Source organism: Rattus norvegicus, chromosome 2 (genome assembly GCF_021556685.1).
Source record: "Rattus norvegicus strain SHRSP/BbbUtx chromosome 2, alternate assembly SHRSP_T2T, whole genome shotgun sequence".
Taxonomy (NCBI): domain Eukaryota; kingdom Metazoa; phylum Chordata; class Mammalia; order Rodentia; family Muridae; genus Rattus; species Rattus norvegicus.
In genome coordinates, this window is record NC_141535.1 from 28,783,047 (window position 1) to 28,804,945 (window position 21,899).

Below are 21,899 nucleotides of genomic sequence, written 5' to 3' on the forward strand. Positions count from 1 at the left end.
CAATTCATTCATTCATTCATTCATTCATTCATTCATTCATTTTATATAGCTCTATTTAACACTGAGACACTCCCCTCACATCCCATCTTTTCTTGGTCCTTTCTCCTTCTGTTTCTCCTCTCTGTTCCTCTGGATAGTTCAGTTTCACCTCCATTTTGCATACTTGGGCACAGGTTGAACCACAAAGGAGAGACGTGACATTTGTCTCTCTGAGACTGGCTTAATTAATTCATTCAATATGACTATCTCTAACAGTGTCCACTTTCCTGCCAATGACATCACTCTATTCTCCCTTTATGACTTGAGAGATCCCACTATGCATGCATACCCACATTTTCTGTATCCATTTCTCCAATGTTGGACATTTGGGTTGGTCCCGTGGCTAAGCTAATGCAATAGATATCAATATTCAAATATCTCAGAGACATGTTGGTGTAGACTCCTTCAGATGGACACCAGGAGTGAAACAACTGGGTCATACGACACAGACCTACTTTTAGATTTGGAGGTTGCAGTGTTAAGTAGCATGGTTGGGTGACATGGACTATTCTGCTTCAGATAGGTGACAATCCGACAGACATGCTGTCAGGCAAGCTATGGGGAAAGCCCAAGGGAGAGTGCTTCAGGGAGTATGAAGAGCCTAGAGGACATTGTTTGCCTAGGGCAGATGAACAGAGTAAGAGGCAAGTCGGAGAAAGGTGATAAGGGATAGATAGTGCCTTGCTACAGTTTTTCTTTTTAGTTGGAATGTGGCAGGGCCATTGCATGGTTAGAAGCAAAAGCAATGTTCCTTGACTTAGCATCTAAAAAGATCCACTGGATACACTGTGTGAGAAGGGATGGTGGGGTGAAATAAGAGGCAGAAGATAGATCAAAGGAGCTACCGCGCAGGCCCCTGCAACACACAAAGGGCACTGTGCTTTACAGTGTGAACAAGAAGCAGATCTCAGTTCCCGAGAGCCCGTGGTCCTGAGGTTGCTCAGATCATCGGATTAGCCTCCAGGTTGCTATTTTCTCATGATTAGGTGACAGGTGAGGTGTTTTGGCTGTCCCCTTGTCTAAGAAACTTCTGTGTCCACATCACCTAGCACCAGGTACTCAAGTTCTTCAGGCAAGTGCGCATGATAGGCCCAGTGCTGCGCTGGGTTACGATGCCTCCTTGCCTGGACCGCTCACTGCAAGAATTTCTCAGCTCATTCTCCTCCTTTGTTCTTCAGAGCTCTGTTTGCTTCTTCCATTTCTTGGAGACTGTGAAACTGACACCGGTAACACCTAAACATCTTAGCCTAGCAACCATAGCTCTCCATGATCACCTGCCTAGATCCTCCTCTGCCCTCCTCCACAAAGTCTAGAACTGGAAATCTCTGCCTCAACCTTTTGCCCAAATACCTTGATCCATGCAACACTAATCCTTTCCTTGTGAGCCCTCCTTCCTCCCCTACAGTTTATAGAAAGCCTATTCATCCCACGGCAGGGCCCAGGGCCGCCTTTTCATACAGTCTCTGACTCCTGACACATATTCAGGCTTACCCCACACTCTGGGAGGCAGAGCCACTCCTATAGCTCACACTTCAGAGAAGGCACTGTCCACAGCTCATGAAACCCTGGCCCACTTTATAGTCCCTCTGCTTCCCAGCACTTCAACTTTCTTACTCTCTAATGTAGTAGAAAACTAGCAAGCTCCCCTGAATCTATTCTGAGGACTCACAAGTATCACCAGCATTACAACGTATCCAGACGGGCTGCTTGGAGTTAGTGCTGGGGGGCCGGCAGGGCTGTCTCAGTATAATTGTAATAAGGTGATGACTCCCCAGGGCATTGAAAAGAGCCCTCTTAGGCTCAGAAGGAGCCCTGTGTATGCAGAATTACAGTGGCCGGAGGGGGATGGGCACCAGGAGCTCAAGGAAGAGGAGGGGTGGTAGAGGAAGAGGAGGGGTGGTGAAGGAAAAGGCACAGCATGTTTGGAGGCAGACAACAAGCTATGCAGAGAACCTCCCCCAGCACACTGTTTGCAAGCAGGAGGCGAGTGTGTGAGGAGGGAAAGGGGGTTGGAACAACTGGGGTGGCTAGATGTTTCCCTCCTCTTCAAGGGTTCGAGCACAAGGCAGGAAGTACAGGTGAACAGTTAGGCAAAGGTGAGGAATGTTAAAAGGGGTTCCAAGTATCTCCTCAAACAGATGGAAAGTCCCACAAAACCAAACACTGACCAGTTCTACTCAGCACAAATCACAGACCCAGCCATGTCGTTGCATGGCTCCGTATTTTAATGAAGTCTGCAATCAAAACCATCCTCATTTTTTTATCATGTTTGTTCCAATGAGATGTCTCTCATTTCTTCCCTCTTTTTATTTTATTTCGTTGACGTTGTCGAGTACAATTTTCTTCTTACGAGAATTGAACATTTTGGAAACAATAAATCCATCATTTCTGTCCCATGCACCCTCTTGCTCTCCCTCAAATTCATGGCCACGTATGTGCATAGACACGTATATACATTTATTCCGAAATACATGAGTACAACCTGCTCAAGATTTAGCAGAGAGTAGCATACACGTGCAGTTAGTGATAAACCACAACAGGAGCAGCCACAACAACACCGATTGGCCTCGCATGACGACATGACCATGACATACACCACAGGAAGGACAAGTCCCAGGGAGAAGCCAGCCTTCCAGGAATAAGAGACAAGATGAGGCCATTTGAAAGGACACACTAATCATGCTCATTCCTGTATAATATGCAAGCATGTCATTGAAAGTTTCCAAGTGATAAACTCAAGGTCTCAAACAAAGAAGTTGTAGGAGTCTGTAAGGCTACGTATTCTAAACAGCAGCCTCATTCTAAGGGGCTTCCTGACGTACCGTCCAGCTTGCTGATGGGAAACAAGGTGTCTAGGGGTACTTGGCTCTGTGGTATTACCACCTTCATGTAAACTGGTTTCCCTAAAGATATGCTACCACGTAGACGCCATGGTATTTTTACAACGGAACCGTCATGTATGAAAGTCAGGGTGAGAGTACAGCAGTCGTCAGCTGGCAAACTGAGAAAGGATGACGACACTGCATAGAGTACTACCTACCGGAACAGCAGCAAGGAGAATGGCTTTGTCTACGGCCACATTTCTGCCTTAGGCCTAGTCTTGTCCAGGCTGCCTCACTTCAGTGGTACTTAAGAGGTTTTTATGCAATTCATATCAAATCTTTCGCTCCCTCCCTGTCTACCCCAGGGCCTACAAGTCCCAATATTCTCTGAAAGTACTCCAAACACTGGTATTTTTTAGATTTAAGGCATTATTTGTGGATCGCTTCAGGACGATCATTGGTAGATTATGGAAAAACCAAAAACTGGTGACTGCGACTCAGGAACTCAGGAATGACACTCAGCTACAAAGTCACTCCACTAGCCACCAGTGGCCCCTCACCATGCAAATGCCCAAACGGGCTTAAACTGTGAGCTACTTCAGCGGTAGGCCTGATTTGCTTTGTGAATCATCTTCAATCTTGCTGCATACTCGGAAACAGTTCTTTTCAACGCTGGCGAGCTCAGCCAATCTTTCTCCAGGGAAGCCAAGGAGCGTGAGAGGCTGCATAAGGTAATTTCCATTTCAATGAAAATCACTGCCTAGACCGACTGGAGATTTCCACTCAGCCTTCCAGTCTGAGGCATACATTGAAAACACCAAGTGGGCTGCTAGCAGGACTCTCCTCTCCCCGGTGCGTCAAGAGCAGAGAAGTGTCCCTGCTTCCGGATTAGCAAGTCCCACTTCAGTGTGATTCATCTGGAAGGTGGGTGGTGCAGCCTGGTGCGTGTGTGGCGTGTACACTGAGTGCATGTGGCCGTGGGGGTGACAGGGAAAGGAGAAACGGGAGACAGGATGACTCTTAAGAAAACCATAGCTTTGCCTTGCGAGCGCAAGGCCCTGGGTTCGGTCCCCAGCTCTGAAAAAAAAGAAAAAAAAAAAAAGAGTTGTAAGAAAACCATAGCTTCATTAATTCAAAATTTCTCAAGAAAAACTATCCTTTCAAAACACACACGTAGGAGAGAAAGGAGGGAAAGAAAAAAACAAAAAAAGCAAAAAAACACTTTCCTACAGAAAGTTACCTCTCGGTCTAAGAAGCAGCCACAAGCACAGGAGTAAGGGCCAGAAAACAAGACTACGTGGGTTTCTTTCTTGATAAAAGTTTTACCTATAGCTCCATAGGAGAAGGGCCTACCTAGTAGGGGTATAGGCCTGGGTTCAACCCCTGGCATGCATGCACAGGTGCACGTGTGCACACATACCACATACAACTGACTTATAATAGCCTCATATGTTTAGAAACAACACACATCAAACAAATCCCTTTGGAATTTTGACCTGTCGTGTCATTGAGCAGCATCGAGGATCAAAAAGAAAAAAATAACATAAAAGAGGGAGGGCCAGGAAAATTACTCATTAACATTACTCATTGACATGCAGAAGGCCCCGGGTTCCCTTCCCCACACTGCTCAAACGGCGAGTGACAGTAAACAGTAGACTATTGTACGGTACCTGCAACAACATGGGTGGATCTCACGAGGCATGGCAGCTAGAAGAGGAAGCTGGACACACAAAATGGCGTACGTTTGAGTTTTACAAAGCTCAAGAAAAGTTGATGGATGAGTATGGCAATGAAACTAGTGAGACTGGGCACAGTTTTGCACCCCTGCGATCCCAGCAAGCTTTTCCAAACCACTTCAGTGCATTTTGGGGCTTTCTGTTCATGAGGGGAGCTGTAACCTACAGTAACAGTGCCAGGACAGAACAAAGGGCAGACAGATGCAGGGTCTAGCTGAAGAGATTGCTATCCAAATTCATGTCTAGTACTTTAGAGGGAAAAGACCCCACTTTCTAGTCTTCAATCTTACTGTATAAGAGGAGAGAAGGAGAGGGAAGGAGGAAGGGAGAATAAGAGAAGAAACAGAGAAGGGAGAAAAAGAGGAAAGAAGGAAGGAAATATTAGTACCAAGAGCTCAACTTTTATCTTAGTGTAATCCTAACTGTACCCCTCATTCAAACTGACAAACTAAATATCAACAAACACGCACAGATATCAGACATTGAGTAAAAGGTAGCACCTTCAAAGTGACAGTGCTTGGCAGAGAACATCCTGTCATACGTGTTGGTGACCACATACACATCTAAATATCTTACAGTCCAGGTAGACTCTGGCTAATGCTAGTGAGAAAATGGAGAAAATGTGCTAAGTGTGGGAAACAAGAAGACAGCAGCAAAAGTGAGAATATAGAAGCAGCTTCACTTCAGTCACCCGTTTTCTTTTAACGCCACTCAAACATAAGCTCAGCTTCTTTTGAACGGATTCTAGTACAGCGGTTTGAATGAGAAATGCATCCCGGCACTTGAAATGTGGTCCCCAGTTGGTGGTGCCACTTGAGGGTGGGGATTAGGTACTGGGGTCTTCATAGAAAGGTGTCCCTGGAGAGCTTAAAGCCTTTCCTCTTCCAAGTTTACCTCTCTGCTTTGTGTCTGACTTTGAAGATGTAAACTTTTGCCTTCCTGCTCCTGTCACTAGGCTCCCAGGCTTCAATGGAGTCTTATCCTTCTGGAACAGAACGCCAGAAATGGTCTTCATTCCGTAAGTTGCTCTTGGTCATGATGTCTTATCTTAGCAACAGGAAAGTAACTAATAAAATCATTTTGAGAGTACGAGGGCATTTTTATTCCAATAATGTTTTAAAAGATCATGGAGAGCTGAAGAGTTAGATGGTTCAGCAAGTAAAGGCTGCCAAGGCTGATGACCTTATGACCTGAATTTGACCCCCAGGACCCATAAGATGGAAAGGGAAACAACTGCTACCTATTGTCCTCTGACCTCAATATACACAACATGGTAAAAGGTGTGCCCATACGTATATGCACACACAAATAAAAGTGGAAAATATCAAAGATCATTGAATTACATTAGCCTTCTGTGCTACCAAGACTAATAATCCATTGTAAGGACATGATGTAGGCCTGGGGACATGGCTTGGTGGCAGAGCGCTTGCCTGGTATGTGTAAACCTCTATAAGGAGTAAATTCTATATAGCTGACAAAGATTATATATATATATGTGTGTGTGTGTGTGTGTGTGTACATTACATATACATAATATATTACGTAATATATATGTATATGTATATATATGATATATATCATATATATATATATATAAAATTGTTTGGAAAAACTTGTACCTAATCACTTAGTACCTAATCAATTATTTAGTTCCTAAATACTTAATGTCATATTTTGCCAGCATTTTGCCACAGGGTCTAAAATTTATGTGTCAAAGAAGAGAATGAATTTACTTCAACCTTAAATAGTATACTAGTATAAGCCTGAACTATAATTAATATTGTAAGCTAATCAATGGGTAAAATTATATGGCGAGTGGGAAGAAATGAACCGGGCAGAATTTTAAACCCATGTTGCATAGATGAAGCAAAAATCTGAGCTGATAATATTTATGTAACTAAATGAGACTGATTTTACTTCAAGGATGGCTAAAAATTTCCCATGGTAAGTTACACAAGCTATAAACCTTATATATTTTTAGTCCCTGGCAACTCTTTTCTTGAAGGTTCAGTGGATACTGTTTATGCCAAAGCCAATTCTTTCTCTGCATGCTAGAGGAAATCTACTGCGCGAACTTCTTTGAGCACGTCTGCGTGAGTACACTGGCTCCATCTCATCAACGTTGCCATGGCAACTCTAGCTAATTGGGCCTTGGCTCCATGTTTAAGGGTAAAGAAAGGTGAATCCAAACAAGAAGGACTAAGTTTTTACAGAAATCAAAAACCAGAATGAGTGTTGGGGAGTGTTTGATAATAGGCTGTGAGAAATTCCAAATTAAGACACAAAGGAAAGACGTGTTTTAAATATGTCAAACACCTAAAATATAATTAATGGGAAGTTAGACACAGTGGCACAGCCCTGTAAACCCAGCACTCAGGTAGGTAAGGTGAGAGGTAGGTAATGTGTGTGTGTGTGTGTGTGTGTGTGTGTGTGTATACATATATATGTGTGTGTGTGTGTGTGTGTATGTATATATATATGTGTGTGTATATGTGTGTGTGTGTGTATATATATATATATATATGTATATATATATATATATATTACAATACAATACAATGAAAATGAAAAAGCTCACTCCTGGCCTCCACCCTGAGGCATTTGGGGGGGGGGGGGGGCAGTGCACACCTTTCACTCATTCAACTCATTCAGTTTACCAGGGAACAGTGTGGAATGAACAGTGGTCAAGAAGGGCACACTGGGGACCTACCCAGCATCCAAGCAGCATCTCAGACCTCCAAGTTACCTTCCTTCTCTATGATCGTGTGGTCTGGAGACCCCCTTGTATAGGGGACAGTGCTATACAAAGAGATGGTATCTACTTTTTAAGGAGACAGAACTCTCCGCAAAGGATGAAGGAGGCCCAAGATGTTGGAGTTGGGGGGAAAGCATCAAGCTGATGGACAGAAACCAGTTGGTACCCAGACAACCCTCCTCATGAGGGGCCTTTCCAGAGCTGCACCTAGCAACCAGAGCCCCACCCACACATGTACAACAGCCGGACGAAAGGATTCTTGTTCGCCTGACAAGATACTGGTGCTGTGTGAAACCACCCTCAGGAGGCTTGACAGTGTTGCTCTCTTCTGGGCCTTGGAAACCTTTCTTTGCTTTTTTTTCTTTGGGACATGAACATGTGACTCAGGTACACATTTGAAAAAAGCGGGGGGAAGGACCTACCCAATGAAATGCCTGGGGCCCATGATGGATTCAGTCCTAACCTGTAGGATGATGTCATACAAGTGAAGGCAGATACAAGATAGAACGAGGCCTGTCATTGGACAAGAAGGAAGGATGGGCGGGAGAAAAGTTTGAGGGAAGAGGAGGAGACTGGAACGGAAGGAGACTGGAGAGAGGAAGCTGCGGAGAGAACCTGGGAGCTGGCATTAAGATTCTACTCTGCATATTTACAGGTTGTTATGAATATTCTTAAGGGATGGATGTGCACAGGGCTTTGTATGTTTAGGTGGGCAATTATATCTTATCAACTGGATCAGAGGTTATTGTGTTGCGTGTTCTTTCTTATGGCAATTTAAGTTCAAGGTGGCGGCTGGGACACCAAACTGCCACAGAATTGTATATTTCTGCCATGGTGGCAACCTGCCTTGGGAACTGGATGGGTAGAGAGATTGCTGCCTGGCTCAGAGAGAAGCCTTCGGCAGTGTGATGTGGGATGGAGCAAAGCGAGTGAGAGGCTTTGCTGACTGAGATTAAGATATCTACCAGATACCATGGGGCACTACGGTGCAGTACCTAGAGTGGGTTAAAAGATAGCCTGTTATTTTTTTTTTATAATTTTACACTGACCACTGTATATTTGCTGGAACTCAGATGTCCCATAAGGGATAGAAGTCAAAACTTTAATCAATGAGATAGTCTCTGATCACAAAGGACTTGTAGTCCTTCCGCCAAAAGCTAGTCTGCTCGAACTACACCACAGTTACTTTTAAGTAAAAAGCATTTGCATTATTCTTCTGCTAAAAATAAATAAATGAATGAATAAATAAATAAGCAAAAGATTTATACGATCTGAAGAGAGTACTACTGAGCTGCTTAGAACAACATAACTATGAAATTCACAAATACACAGACGGAGAAACAGTAGATGGAAATACTCATTCTGAATGAAGTGACCCAGATCCACATTCTTCTCTCACTGGTGGCCAGGAGCACTGAGTCTTCAAATATGTTCCATTTGGAATACCCACACAGGTTAGGATATTAGCAAGGGTCATGGGGCGGGGCGGGGGTGGGGGCGGGGGCGGGGGGAGTCCTCCCAAGGGAATGGAGACAGAAACAGTGGCGTGAAGGGGTACAGGAGAATGATGGGAGGTTGAATTAGGATGGGAGAGGAGAGGGAAGGGTCCTGGACAAAAAAACATGGGGAGATAACTAACACTAAAGACATTTTTGAAAATGTCATATGAAACTTACTACTGTAGAAGCTTCCTAAACCCACACCCACGCACACACACACCTCACAAAGAATGTCAGTGCAGTTACCCTATAATAAGTCAACAATGTCCCTACTATTTTCCACAAGCTAACAAAAAGTTCAGTACCAGAGACGAGTGACCTCTTTTGGAGTTATTGGGGGACTTAAGGTCTCAGAGACCCCACCCCCCAAACATCACAGGCTAGTGTCCATCAGAGGTCTGCAAATGGCCGAGTTGCAGAGAAGGGACTATAAAGTGCTCCCCACTAAGTGGGAAGTCTGCCAGGCCCCGCCATGCAAGGCTTACAGACCATTGCAGAAAGTGAGAAGGAAATACCGCAAGAGCCGGAGCGACAACGAAGAAACTGGTTCCTGGACACGGCAAGCATCTGCACATGCAAGCTTACAGCCATCGCGGCAGTACGCACAAGACCTGTACAAGCTCAAGCCAGATAAATCCCAGCATGGAGCGGGAGCCGGGGCCCCCTAGCTGAGGGGATATTGGCAATCAGTAGCTTGTAGGAGAGGGGAAACCAGTTCCCTCTAAGGATGTGGCCTGTTGGAGGCTGACTAGGCTCTAGTGGAAAAACCATATGCCCAAGAGCGTGTAGGCAGCACAAAGTTAGTTATCGAGTTAGGCAGGTAGAGAGAGGAGGGGTAGGTCTGGGAGGTTCTCAGAGAATAAAGATATATAGGGGGGTGGAAAAGCAAGACTGGAACAAATGAAGCATTCCCAGTATCCGAAGCTGGACGTTCTCTTAGGAGGGGAAGGCTATTCACCAATCCTTAGCCATCCCACAGTCTGAGAGCTAAGGTATCACGTCAGCATGGGAACAGAGGGATGGACACAAGCATGCTGGGACAATCTGGACAAAAGCAGGCACGCAGAAAGCCCACCCCCCAGCAGTGAGGACTTGAGGCGTGTTAAGAATTCATAAAACATGGCATCCTGTCCCTGGGCTGAGATATTCAGAAGGGAAGCCTGCCACCTTGATACCCCTGAGTCCAGGAAGCCCAGTTAACCTGCTGCCCAGGTTATCTCCGGGCTGGCTAAAGTCCAGCTCCACCCAAGCCAGGCCAATGAGTCAGCTCTCCTCAGTCCCCTCATGTTCCCTCCTGAAGCAGTCCGCAGTTCTTGCCATAAGACTTAGCTCATGGGCAGAATTGGCTCTCGTTTGGTCTGAGGATTTCCTTGATGGTGAATTTCATTTACCATAAAAAGATGTAATTAAGCTGCATGTATGGATTTCCGAGTTTAAATAATCAGTTCCTTCTCTCTGGATGCTCTGAGTGTCCTGTGTGGTGTGTGGAAAGGTGCTATTTACAGAAGGAAGATTGCACTTCTCGGACATTCCAGGAGCCTCGTTCTCCCCTTCATGACCCACCCCACCTATATTTGTGCTAGACCGAAGTAAATGTGCAAACAGCACCCATAAAAAGCAGCTGAAGGTGCACATTCTTCAGCTCCAATTAAGCCGGGAAAGCCTGGTTCACAGCTGCTTCTATTCCTGAAAATGTTTTCATAATAAACAATGGAGCTTAAGAGCCATTCCGTTCCCCGTCACCACATTCTACAGTGTACGCCAACATGGCTGCGTGACTTTTGGCCTAGTCTTCCCATCACAGTGCTGTAGCACACAGGCATGGGGCACGGATGTACTCTTGGGACCCATTTCACAAAGGTGCTCTGCTCAAGATCGTACAAGGAAGAAACCCTCCAGGCGCCATCCTCTGTTTGAGAAGAACAGCAGCAGCCAGGGAGCTCCACACCTCACAGTCAAGGCCAACGAACAACGTCTCCCGTCTCCCCGGTTCCTGTAACCTTGTCTTCCATTGTCTCTGCAGCTGTGCATAGCGGATGTCTGAGCCTTGCTCTGGCTGGGAATAAAATCTGGCCTGTAAGTTAGTACCACCCTCCTAAAATTAAGAAGTGTGGATATGTCTTATCTACTTCTACCAAGTCTAAAAATAAATGACCGATTTCATCAGTTTGTCACTAAGTCCTTTATTAAAAGAAAAGGACAAAAGTGACATAAGTTGATGTAGATGTGACTGCAGATAACTTCCTTATGAATATCAGCCTGAGAGTAGCTTTGGGCCCTCAGCCCAGCCCTGTGGGTCCCTTTGCCTTGACCTCAGCCTCAGGAATTTTGTTCTAGTTGTACAACAGATAAGACAATACAAGGTAATGTACGCTTGGACCCATTTCACAAAGATGCTCTGCTCAAGACCGTACAGCTCTTCAGTTCATGAACATGGTAACTTACTTCTGTACACAAGCCAAATCCCCTGAGATGGTAGGGAAGCTGGAAAGGTCATTTGGGAAGATGAGACCACTCACAGAAGAACAGAACAGAACAAAACAAAGACCAAAATATCTGAAGCTACCTGCGTATGTACGACACAGGAAAGCTGAAGTTTCTCCACCTGCTGTTTTATTAACAAATGCCCCAAGAGAAGAGAAAAGAAAATGATTTTAAAAAGGACTTATCTTAGCAAACAAAACAAAACATCAAACAAACACACACGTGATGGAAATTAAAGAAAAGGGGCTTTATGCAAAGACCTGCCTCTCCATTCCCCCGCTTGAGCCCAGCCAGCTCTGTATGACAAGTTATCACCTGCTATATGGCCAGACCGACATGGATCACCTTCTTACGTATGAAGTCTTTGCAAACTTCCCTGTCCAGCCCCTCCCCTGCACAGCCATACTCTATTGGTACAGAAAATGATTCAACCACCTCTTCACGTCTCCTCCTCTTCCTGTCCTTGGCTGAGTCTGTGCTTTTCCCTTCTGTCCCCTGTGTATACCCAGCCTGGGAGAGCCACGCAAAGAGGGAAACCATCCACTCATTTTTTTTCTTACTTTTCCAAAACTAACATAGAATTCTGTACGATGTAAACAGATCTCATTCCTTTGCCTCAGATGCTAGACAGCTGGGCCCAGTCAGTTTATTGTGTAAGCTTTCTGAGCCTGGGCTAACCCATCCTCAGATCGGTATGCTTCGAAGTGAATGTGTTCCGACCACTTTGACCGTGGCCAAGCACCAGGACTCAGTAAGTTCAGAGGTCTTTCATGAATCTTATTTCGTAATGTGCAAACGGAGTGGCTACCAGACATATTGTATGAACAGTTCTTCAGGATCAATACTTCCAAGAGGCATGACACATCGCTATGGCATGAATATGGCCCCCAAATTTCATGTAATTGAGGATACCCAGTATTGACCTGTCTTTACATGCATGTACACACATGTGCAATGTATCTAAGTGTATATGTGCATACATACAGACACGCACACACTAAATCATGAACTCTGACAAGTTATTTGTTAAAGGTATCTGTCCCAGCTAATGAGTTAGTTATTCATCTGGAGCAAAAGTATTTGATGGGTCCCTCATCTCAGAGAAAGCGGGTCTCCACACTCTTCATTAAGCTGGGCTGGGAAACTGGAATCTGCGACAGTTTCAGCCATAGATGCTAGTGCTTCCCCTCCAGAGCAGTGTGAGTTAAATTTTACAGGAACGGTTTGTCAGAGTGGACACCTTCTTTTGCACCTGAGAGCTGGGCCTGCATTCTCTCAACTAAAATTGTTAGGGGTGGTTTCAGCCTAATTTATCTCCACTGGTCAAGCTGACCCACGACGATTCTAGATACACTCATTTGCCTCCCTCAGCCCTCCCCAGTCTCGCGCCAAATCTACCCACTCCTATCCTACCCAAGTGCTTCTGTAATGCCTGATCTGTACAAAAATACAACTGTCTCTTTCAGTTGTTTAAACTTGCTCTGCCCACTTAACAGCTTTCCCCTTTCCCTTCATGATGCCACGTCAACCCTCTTCAAGGCAGCTGTGGTCCCCACGTCCCTTGACTCACAAGACTGAAGCATAGACATCACTGTGTTCCCCAACGTTTCTCCTAGACCACACGGCCTCCATTCGGGATGAATAGGCCAGTGACTGTCAAACTCTAGTCGGGTCCTGCCTGGTTCGAGCTCCAGGACTTCCCTTTCTCACCACACGTGTTCTTTCCTGGACTACTTGTGTCTGGTGGCTTTAAGAAAGTGGAAAACCCTGGCAGTAGCCAAAGGCCCAGCTGGAAGACTTCCTCCTGTCTCACCTCCAGTGCAGCTCCACCTAGGCTCCACCCCACCCTGGTCTTTATCATTACCTGGAAACACCCGGCCTGTGCAATGCAGGCTTCCAGATCTCTGACCACTGCCTGTGTTTATCGGTCTCCACTTCCTTCTCCTTCAGAATCCTGCCCTTCATCCTCACCATGCCACCCCCATCTTACCCATTCTGGCTTCACTAGCCTCTATAGCCAGATTGGACCTCAAGGCAGTTTCAGTGATGTTTACATTACCACCATGGGGTCTTGGTATCCCAGGACTTTGTGAGAGCCAACATTACTGATCCTGAGGCCTAGCTACCTCATTCATCCCCATGGGCTGATAATGAAAGTTATGTGAACCTGATGACCGGCTTTGCAAAGAAAACTTAAAACCTTAGCTGGCTGGTTGGGGATTTAGCTCAGTGGTAGAGCGCTTGCCTAGGAAGCGCAAGGCCCTGGGTTCGGTCCCCAGCTCCGAAAAAAAGAACCAAAAAAAAAAAAAAAAACCACAAAACCTTAGTTGGCTCCTCAAAACCACTCCCATCCATTCAGTGTAGCCCTGTATACCCTCCCCCTTTCCTCCCATCCCCCAGGAAGGAGGAATCCTCTGTTCTTTCCATTAAAGCCAAATGGAATGGCCGGAAGCAGACGCTAAAGGTGCTTCTATGTCCCCGTCACCAGCAGGAGGCAGATGCAGGCAGATCTCTGGGTTCAAGGCCAGCCTGGTCTACAGAGTGATTCCCAGGACATCCAGGGCTACAGAGAGAAACCTTGTCTCAAAAAATCAAATATATATACAGACCAAATATATATGGTCCATGGACCTGCTCCTAAGAATTATCTTTTACACCATCTGGGAAAGTCTCCCAAGAAGCCCTTGTAACCTTAATTGTAGGATGTAACTGAAGTTGGGAATCACCTCCCTAAGTTTCTTTCTCATAAATGGTGTAACTGTCGACCATACACCATGCGAAATACCAGGCAGCTGAAAGAATTCACTGCAAATTAAATGACAGAAAAAATAAATAAATAAAGTCAAGGGATATGTAACCCAAGCCAGGCAAGACACAGGGGGAAGAGTTTGAAATAACGAAAGACATTAATTTCTAGACTCTAGTTCTAACACTTAAATGGATTTAAGCTTGTCACAAACAACAAGGCAATGACAAAGACAACGCACAGGTAACTCCCCTTACTAAAAATTCAGTCTCAAACTAAGGACTTAAGATTGAATTCATTAAATGAATGTTATATTCATTTTTACTATAGAGCTTTCTAACTAATATCTTCCTGACCAGCATGACTTGGAGAGACTCACAGATGAAAAGAACATTACCCAACAGTCAGAAGACAGTTTTCCTCATTCAAACTTACCCCTAAACCCACCACAGATAGGGATCTCATGACCCCTGAGGCTAGGCGCTCTTCACAGGATTTGGGATCTGGCCCCATCTGTGGAACACATTACCTATACTGAGAAAACAAATAGAGGCCACTTCACATTGTACAGCCATTCTGAGACGGAAGAGCTAAGGAATCTGCCATGACAGTGAGGATCCTATAAAGCTCCCCCTCCCTGGCCACCCGCCTCCCCAATGCTTCCCTCAGAGCCTGCACCATGAATAAAGATATTGTTTTGTGAGTTTTAAGCATCACAGCATGAGGCGGCCTCTGGTTCATACAGGAAGGAAGACACTGCCGTGGTGTTTGCTATTCATACCTTTTGATGTCTCAACGAAAAGCCAAGCACGCTGTGAAACCAGTCAGAACAGTGACAGAGCAAAAAGATGACTGATGGGAAATCCATACCTAACCAGCTCGAGGGATGAATGGAGGCTCTCTAGAATGAGGAGGAGAAAGTCTGTAGTACAGAACATGAAAATTCCTATGAAAACTTGATAGAAAGAAGAAAAGAAGAGACATACAAGGCAAAGCCCTCCATAAACGAGTCCCAGCTGTATACCACTCAGAACAGAACAGCTAGGTACAGCAGGGGTGCATGCTTGGAATCTCAACCCTTGGGATGCTAAGGCACGAAGGTCATAAAGTCAAGGCCAGCATGGGCCATGAGAGAAAAAAACAAACAAATAACAGACACCACACAAAAGGGAGGGGGGCGAGGAAGGGAAGGAGAAGAGAGAAAGACAGGGAAGGGGGGAAGGGAAGGAGAGAAATAGATAGAATGAGGGGGGAGAGAAGTAGACAGACAGACAGCAAGAAGGGTGGTAAGAAAGAGCCCTAAATGTACAATGATGCTAATCCCACTAAACCCATAAAGTAAGAAGCAATCAGGAGCTGGAAGCCTAAGTCCATGAAGAATAAAATCCCAGGCCAGTGTAAATTTATAAAGCTAAAGACATGCAGGTAGCAGGGGTGAGGTATGCACATGAATACCTGCAATCCTAGTCCTTTAGAGACTGATGCAGGAGGCTACCAAGTTAGAAGCCAACTAGGGCTATATTTCTAGATACAGCTTGGGCAATGCAGCAAGACCATGTTGATAGATAGATAGATAGATAGATAGATAGATAGATAGATAGATAGATGGATGAGTGGGTGGATGGATGGATAGATGATAGAGAGATAGATAGGTAGATAGATGGTAGATAGACAGAGGGAAGGAGGGAGGGTGGGAGGGAGGAAGAGAAAAAAAGAAGAGGTGGGGTAATGTGTAAATGTGTATAGTCTGACATCAGCATTATAGCTGTTTGTAATGGCTTGTTGGCTGTGACTTTGAACAAGTACTAAAGTCTTCTCAGGACTTGGCTTTTTCACCTATAAAATGGGGGTGATCCATCTCCCCAGGACAGCAAGGAGATTCGAGAATCCCGTGCGGTGAGTGATCAGGGTCTGGTGCCTGGTGAATGGTCGCTCATGGGACACCCTTGTTTGTAAAGTACATCTGAGACCGTGGAAAGTTTCGAGCCCCTCCCAGGCTTCCAACTTCGAAGAGTCTGACAAACAAACACTAGCACTGGGGGTCAAATAGCAGTTGCCTAACTTGTCCGTGGCCCAAGATTATTAACATGAACATATCTGCTAGGTGCCTATCCACCAACACACAGCCACGGCTAGAACACACAGTATGTGGACTAAAACGACGACGACAACGGCGGCAGCAGCAGCAACAACAACAATAGCAGCAGCAGCAGCCCCTTCCAAAGAGGAGTCTCATGACCAGCCTTAGCTGCTAGAGACCACAAAGTGAACACCTCACAAATGAGTCGAGCATACAATTTCCCAATGTCCTCTGCTGCCCACATCTGGTCCTCCACCAAGGCTCCTTCCTTTACATCCTTAACCACTCTGCCTTCAACTGCAATTGCATAGTACCTCCTCCTAGTCACCACCTAGCTGGTGACCTTCCTCTGCTCTAAGTACTGCAGGCCATCCACGGGAGCTGGCTGGCTGGCATCTTGTCTCCTTTATAGGACCATTTCACATTCCCTTTCAAGGTAACACAGCTGAGTCCTTTCTTCTAGAAGATTCCTTACCACCACCACTCCCCCACCCCACCCCACACCCTGGCTGGGATGTACCTACCCTTGGTAGACCTAAAAGGGTAGAACCCTGCTGTGTTTGGTGTTTTGGTTAGAAAGAGCCCCAAACAGGCTCATCCTCCCAGCAGGCCCTCCTCTCACCTGGGAGCCAGACCTGAGAGAGACCACGCTGTGGAAAATCCCTACTTTCTATCCCACCAGCCAGGACATGGAGTAATCCTGTGTTCTTTCTCTTTCCCTCAGCACATCTGACATCACAGCCAGGGGAGGACAAAGCTGGGGGTGGGGGCGGGGGGCACAGTTACCATTGAAACAAGACAGCTGTTTAAAAGCTGTAAATACAATTAAGGAATTCCTTAAAACATTGTATAGAGCAGCAAGTCCCTTAACAAGCTGCACGCCAAGGTATTATCCTCCAATTTCCGAGTTTTTATTAGCTGCATTTGTGAAGACATCCAAGGATAGAGTGTCCTTACAGATAAGGACAAAGAGACCCATGGATGGCGATGGAATTCAGAGGACTCTGTGAAGGATTTCCCAGACATGACCATCTTTTTGTTGTTGTTGTTGTTAAGTAAGCATTTATTCATTGTATACTGAAACCACACTTATGGGTTTACCTGCTTAAACATTTGAAGTATGTTTTTGTCTTTTGTTTGTTTGTTTTTTGAGCCCAATTCTCTAGCCCACATGCTAGATCAGGTTAGACCTTGAAACTTGATTTAATCAAAAAGGTGTCCTTTTGGTTGTCTGTATTGTAAACAGGACACACAAGCAATCACACCCAATGGTTCATTTTCTTCCTTTCCAGGGAAACTTTAAAACAAGAACCTATCCCAGGCTTAGGCACACTGAGAACAGCTTTGCCCACATCTAGTTCTATCAAGTCAATATTTCTACACAGGCCCTTCCCCAAGGGAAGCCCTCCCCCCAGGCATATAAACTTATTTTTAAACTCAGGGCAGAAATTAGTAAGCACAGCAAAATTTGTGTGTGCACTTTATTCCTCCCTCAGAAAAGAAATAAGATATCACAGGGACCTTCCTTGGGAGATATAATAGTAGCCCCATTCATAACTGGGTGCTCAACTGTAATGTTCAAATTCCCTGTCCGTTCCTTGCCAAGATTTCTTCTCCTGTTCTCTGACCTTCCTAATGGCCCCGGTTGGATTTCCTGATTCCTCAGCCTTGAGTTCTCTCAAAATGAACCTTCAGACTCAAGACTTTTTTTTTTATAGTTGTCCCCAACAATAGACTGACTTTCTTAAAAATGTATTCATTTTCATGACCCAAAATACATTTCACATAAATTTGTAAGAAGTGCTAATTCTTTAAATAAAAGGAGTAACTTTTCCAAACAGTGGGATTTCTGGCATCAGCAAGAACCTTTCAAAGCCCATAGGAGCAGTACACACTTGCCCAGTCCTGTGTCAGCAAAATCTGTACCACAAAGCAGCTATAAAGCCAACTTGCAGGATATCTGAAAGGAAAACTTCAAAGTCCATTTAGTCCTAAATTATAAGACAGAAGAGGGAACTTGCTCAGGGCTGGGAGTGTGGCTCAGTGGGAAAACTCGTGAGTCATCTGGAGGGGGGCCTGGGTTTTATCTCCACGGTACTTAGTACCCAGGACTTAGTACCACATCACCCAATTCCTAGTTAGGTGCCTGTCGGTAACAGAAGGATACACTCACTACCTTCAGCCCCCAGCTAAATGTATCTGTTCTGTGTTCAACAGCAAAGAAGATGGGTGCACAGTATGGAATATAGCTTCTAGGGTAGCCCCTAGATGTCTCCTCTTCAGATCCACTGGCCTGTGGAATCGCCTCATTTTGAACATGGCCCAGCTTTAGAACTTGATTCTAGTCAGTAAGACATACCAAAGAGGATAAAAAATCACTGCCTTCTATCTCGTGCACTTGCTCTGGTAGAAGATGCTTGCTAGCTGTGCCCCAGTGACTGGCACCTGAGGAGGAAAGATTCTGCCCACCAGCATAGGAATGGAGGTCCCTGGTCGAGAAGCCTGTGAGGGCCAGGCAACAGCACCAAAGGAGTTTGAAGTGGAAGTGCCCCGCTGGGAGCCTCAAGATGCCTGCAGTCTCTTGAGAAACCCAGAACCCAAGCATTCATTCAAGGCTATGACTAGATAGAAAATACCTGTGATTCCACCAAGAATCACTCCTCCACTTTATGAACATCACTGAGAACCTTCTCCAAGCCAGCCTGCCTAAGACCTTCAATCACATTCATTAAGATAACTAACACACCAGAGAGCATCCAATGATTTTTTTAAAAGTGTGTCCCATCGCTACGCTCAATTTTAGAACATTTTTTATCATCCTCAACAGAAATCCTGACGCATCCCCTAACCCATTAGCTGCTCCTCGCCAGCCCCCACCAAGGGTAAGGACCAAAGCCTCCATCTCTACAGATTTGTCTACAATACCTTAGATAGATATTGTAATATCTATTACAACTGTAATATCTATTACAACTGTGATAGATATTACAACATGAATCTGGGCGTCCTATTTTTATGGAATTTTTATACTTTTATAATTAGATATTTCATTATGTGGACGTACTGTATTTTGTCTATTCATTAATTCACTGTGGATAGATTCGGGTTTTATTTTTTACTAATAGAAATAATGGTTTATGTACACACTTTTGTGTGAATAGAGGTTTTCAGGGCTCAAGAGTACGCACCTAAGATTGGGACTGTTACGTCACATAGCAACTCTGTGCTTAATAATTGAAAGACTTCTGGATACTTCTAGAATAGCAGCACCATCCTTTAACAGTCCAGCCAATAATACGCAAGGCTCTAAACTTGGCACGTCTTTGGTGATATTTGTTATGACTTGCCGGGTGTCACAGCTGGTAGCAAGAAATGATAGTTCAACTGTTTTGATCTATAGTTCCCTAGTAACCAATGTGGAATATCTTCTCATGCATGTACCAGCCATTTGCTTATCTGCTTTAGAGAAGTCTGTTCCTAAGTTTTGTCTGTTTTAAAATCAGAAGGCTCTGTTTGTTTGTTTTGAGACAGGGTCTTCCTTTGTAGTCATGGCTGGCCTGGAACTCTCTATACAAACCAGGGTAGCCTTGAACTCACAGAGATCAGCTTGCCTCTGACTCCCAAGAGCAAGGATTAGAGACGTGCACTACCATGCCCACCTGACCTCTGTCCATTTTAAAATTAAGCTCTTAACCTTGTACACTACAAGTCCTTAAATCAGATACACTCTCTTCATACTTTCTACTTAATTTTACATGTGTGCCTGCGCTGCATGTATGTCTGTGCACCATGTACATGCCTGATGCCCACCAAGGCCAGAAGAATCGGATCCCCTTGGAACTGGAGTTACAAATGACTGTTGCCCACTCTGTGGGTACTACAACCAGAACCTGGGTCCTCTGCAAGAGCAGCAACTGCCGCTACTAACCACTGAGCTCTCTCCAGCCCCTGTGTTTCCTTTATAGAATCTTCTGACTGAAACAAAACAGCAACTGGGGCTTAGCTAGGGAGTCATTGAGGCTATAGAGTAGTTTAAAATGTGTGTGCACATGTAAGTATGCATGTGTGTTTTACTGTGATTGTGGGTATTTGGGTGCCGTAGCACAAGTACAGGGTCAGAGGCAACCATGTGTGTTGGTCCTACCTGGCTTTGAGACAGGGTTTTATGCTGTTTACCACTGAGCACGCCAGGCTAGTTGGCCTGTGAGCCCTGCTTCCCATCTTGCTGTAGGAGACGGCCATGCCCAGCCCTGGAAGCCCAGAATCTGAATTTGGGTGCTCATACATGGATGGCAAGAGACTGAGCCATCCTCCCAGCTCTGAAAACTTTGTGTTCCTAGTCTTCAAAGACACTATTTTTGAAGAAGAAGTTTTCTTCAAAGAATCTGGGGATTATCTTTATGACAAACTCGTAAAAAGAGAACAAAATGTTCATTAATGAACTCCAGGAACACCGAGGAGGATAGCATGTTGTAAAGGCTCCTCTTTGCCACTTTCGACACGCTGAAGAGCAGCTACGGCCATGCAAGCACATACCACCAGACGTCTTCCCCGTCCCCGCATTCACACAATAGTTCCCCCTTTCCAGTGATTTAAAAAAAAAAATAGGAATTTAGGGCAAGTGGCAGTGTCTTTACCACGAGATTTACAGAGCAAAATGGGACTTCCCCAAAAGATTAGAGAACCTGCCCATAGTCACACAGGCACAAGGTAGGACCGGGAAATCTGGAGTATGCTCCTCTGCCCAACGGCGCTCTTTCCCACCTACGTAAAAAACAAGGCACATACCTACCGAGTAGAACATGTCACAAAGAAAAGCAGAGCCGCTCCTCTAATTCTCAGACTTTGTCATGGGATGTACATCACATATGTGTCATGACATGTGCATCATGTATTTGGGTGCCTAGGAATCTCTTATTTTGTCTTTTAAGCAAGAATTTGATTTAGTGTGTGGGTTCACTAATCCTATGACAACAAGGACACTTTGGTGTTCTCTGACCTAAAAAGGCAGACTGCACAGACATGTTAAATAATTCTTAAAAGTCACACGGCACTGTTAAAAGATGAAACAACATGGAGAACTCCCAGCAAAGCAATGATAATACCAAACTAGACCACAGGTTAGGGCTTTATAAAATACTGAGTAAAATCCTCTTCCCTCTAGCTCGCCGTTAACATCCACGGGCATTTCGCTGAGTGTTCATTGGCCATGGAGATTAAGAGGGCACCTAGCCCATCCGTCTCACAGAGTGGTATATGAAATGCTAATCAGCAGCCCTGGCTCAGCAAAGGGCAGAGTCCTCTGGCTCCCTCAGATAAAGAGGCATTTGCTCTTTGGACAAGTATCTTCACTTTCTCTTAGTAGAACTCAGCCAGCGTTTACTTACAGAGTCTAGAAGAGTCGATGTGGCTGATAGACAACATACCGGTGCCCACACACCCACAAGTTAAGGAGATTGCGGTCATAAACCTGCATCGTAGTTTAGTGACCCACGGACTTCAGTCACATAGGTCATTGTTTCACTGAACATTTACCATCATGGGCAGGAGGTGAGTGAAAGACAGGACACTCTAGGGGACAAGAAGTTGGGTTTAAGTTACTATTGATGGCTCCGGTCTCCAAGCCAGTGAGATGCAGTGTCTGAAATAATCTAATTTGTCCTGTAGTTTCCTAGGAGGCTCTGAGGAAGGGAAAGGCAAGCCTGCCTCCCTGGCCCCTTGACATTGACCTCTCTCAG

At 45.1% G+C, this 21,899-nt stretch overlaps 2 protein-coding genes across 2 annotated transcripts in view; one reads left to right on the forward strand and one right to left on the reverse strand.

The window, feature by feature from the left end:
• Positions 1 to 21,899, reverse strand: part of Iqgap2 (IQ motif containing GTPase activating protein 2) — a 277,134-nt gene that overhangs the window by 201,993 nt on the left and 53,242 nt on the right.
• Positions 4,487 to 8,089, forward strand: LOC148006634 (uncharacterized). Its single transcript, XM_087636118.1, has 4 exons — positions 4,487 to 4,599; positions 5,553 to 5,615; positions 6,603 to 6,690; positions 7,250 to 8,089. The coding sequence occupies exons 1-4, from the start codon at positions 4,562 to 4,564 to the stop codon at positions 7,385 to 7,387; spliced, it is 327 nt and encodes a 108-aa protein (XP_087492244.1). The 5' UTR covers positions 4,487 to 4,561; the 3' UTR covers positions 7,388 to 8,089.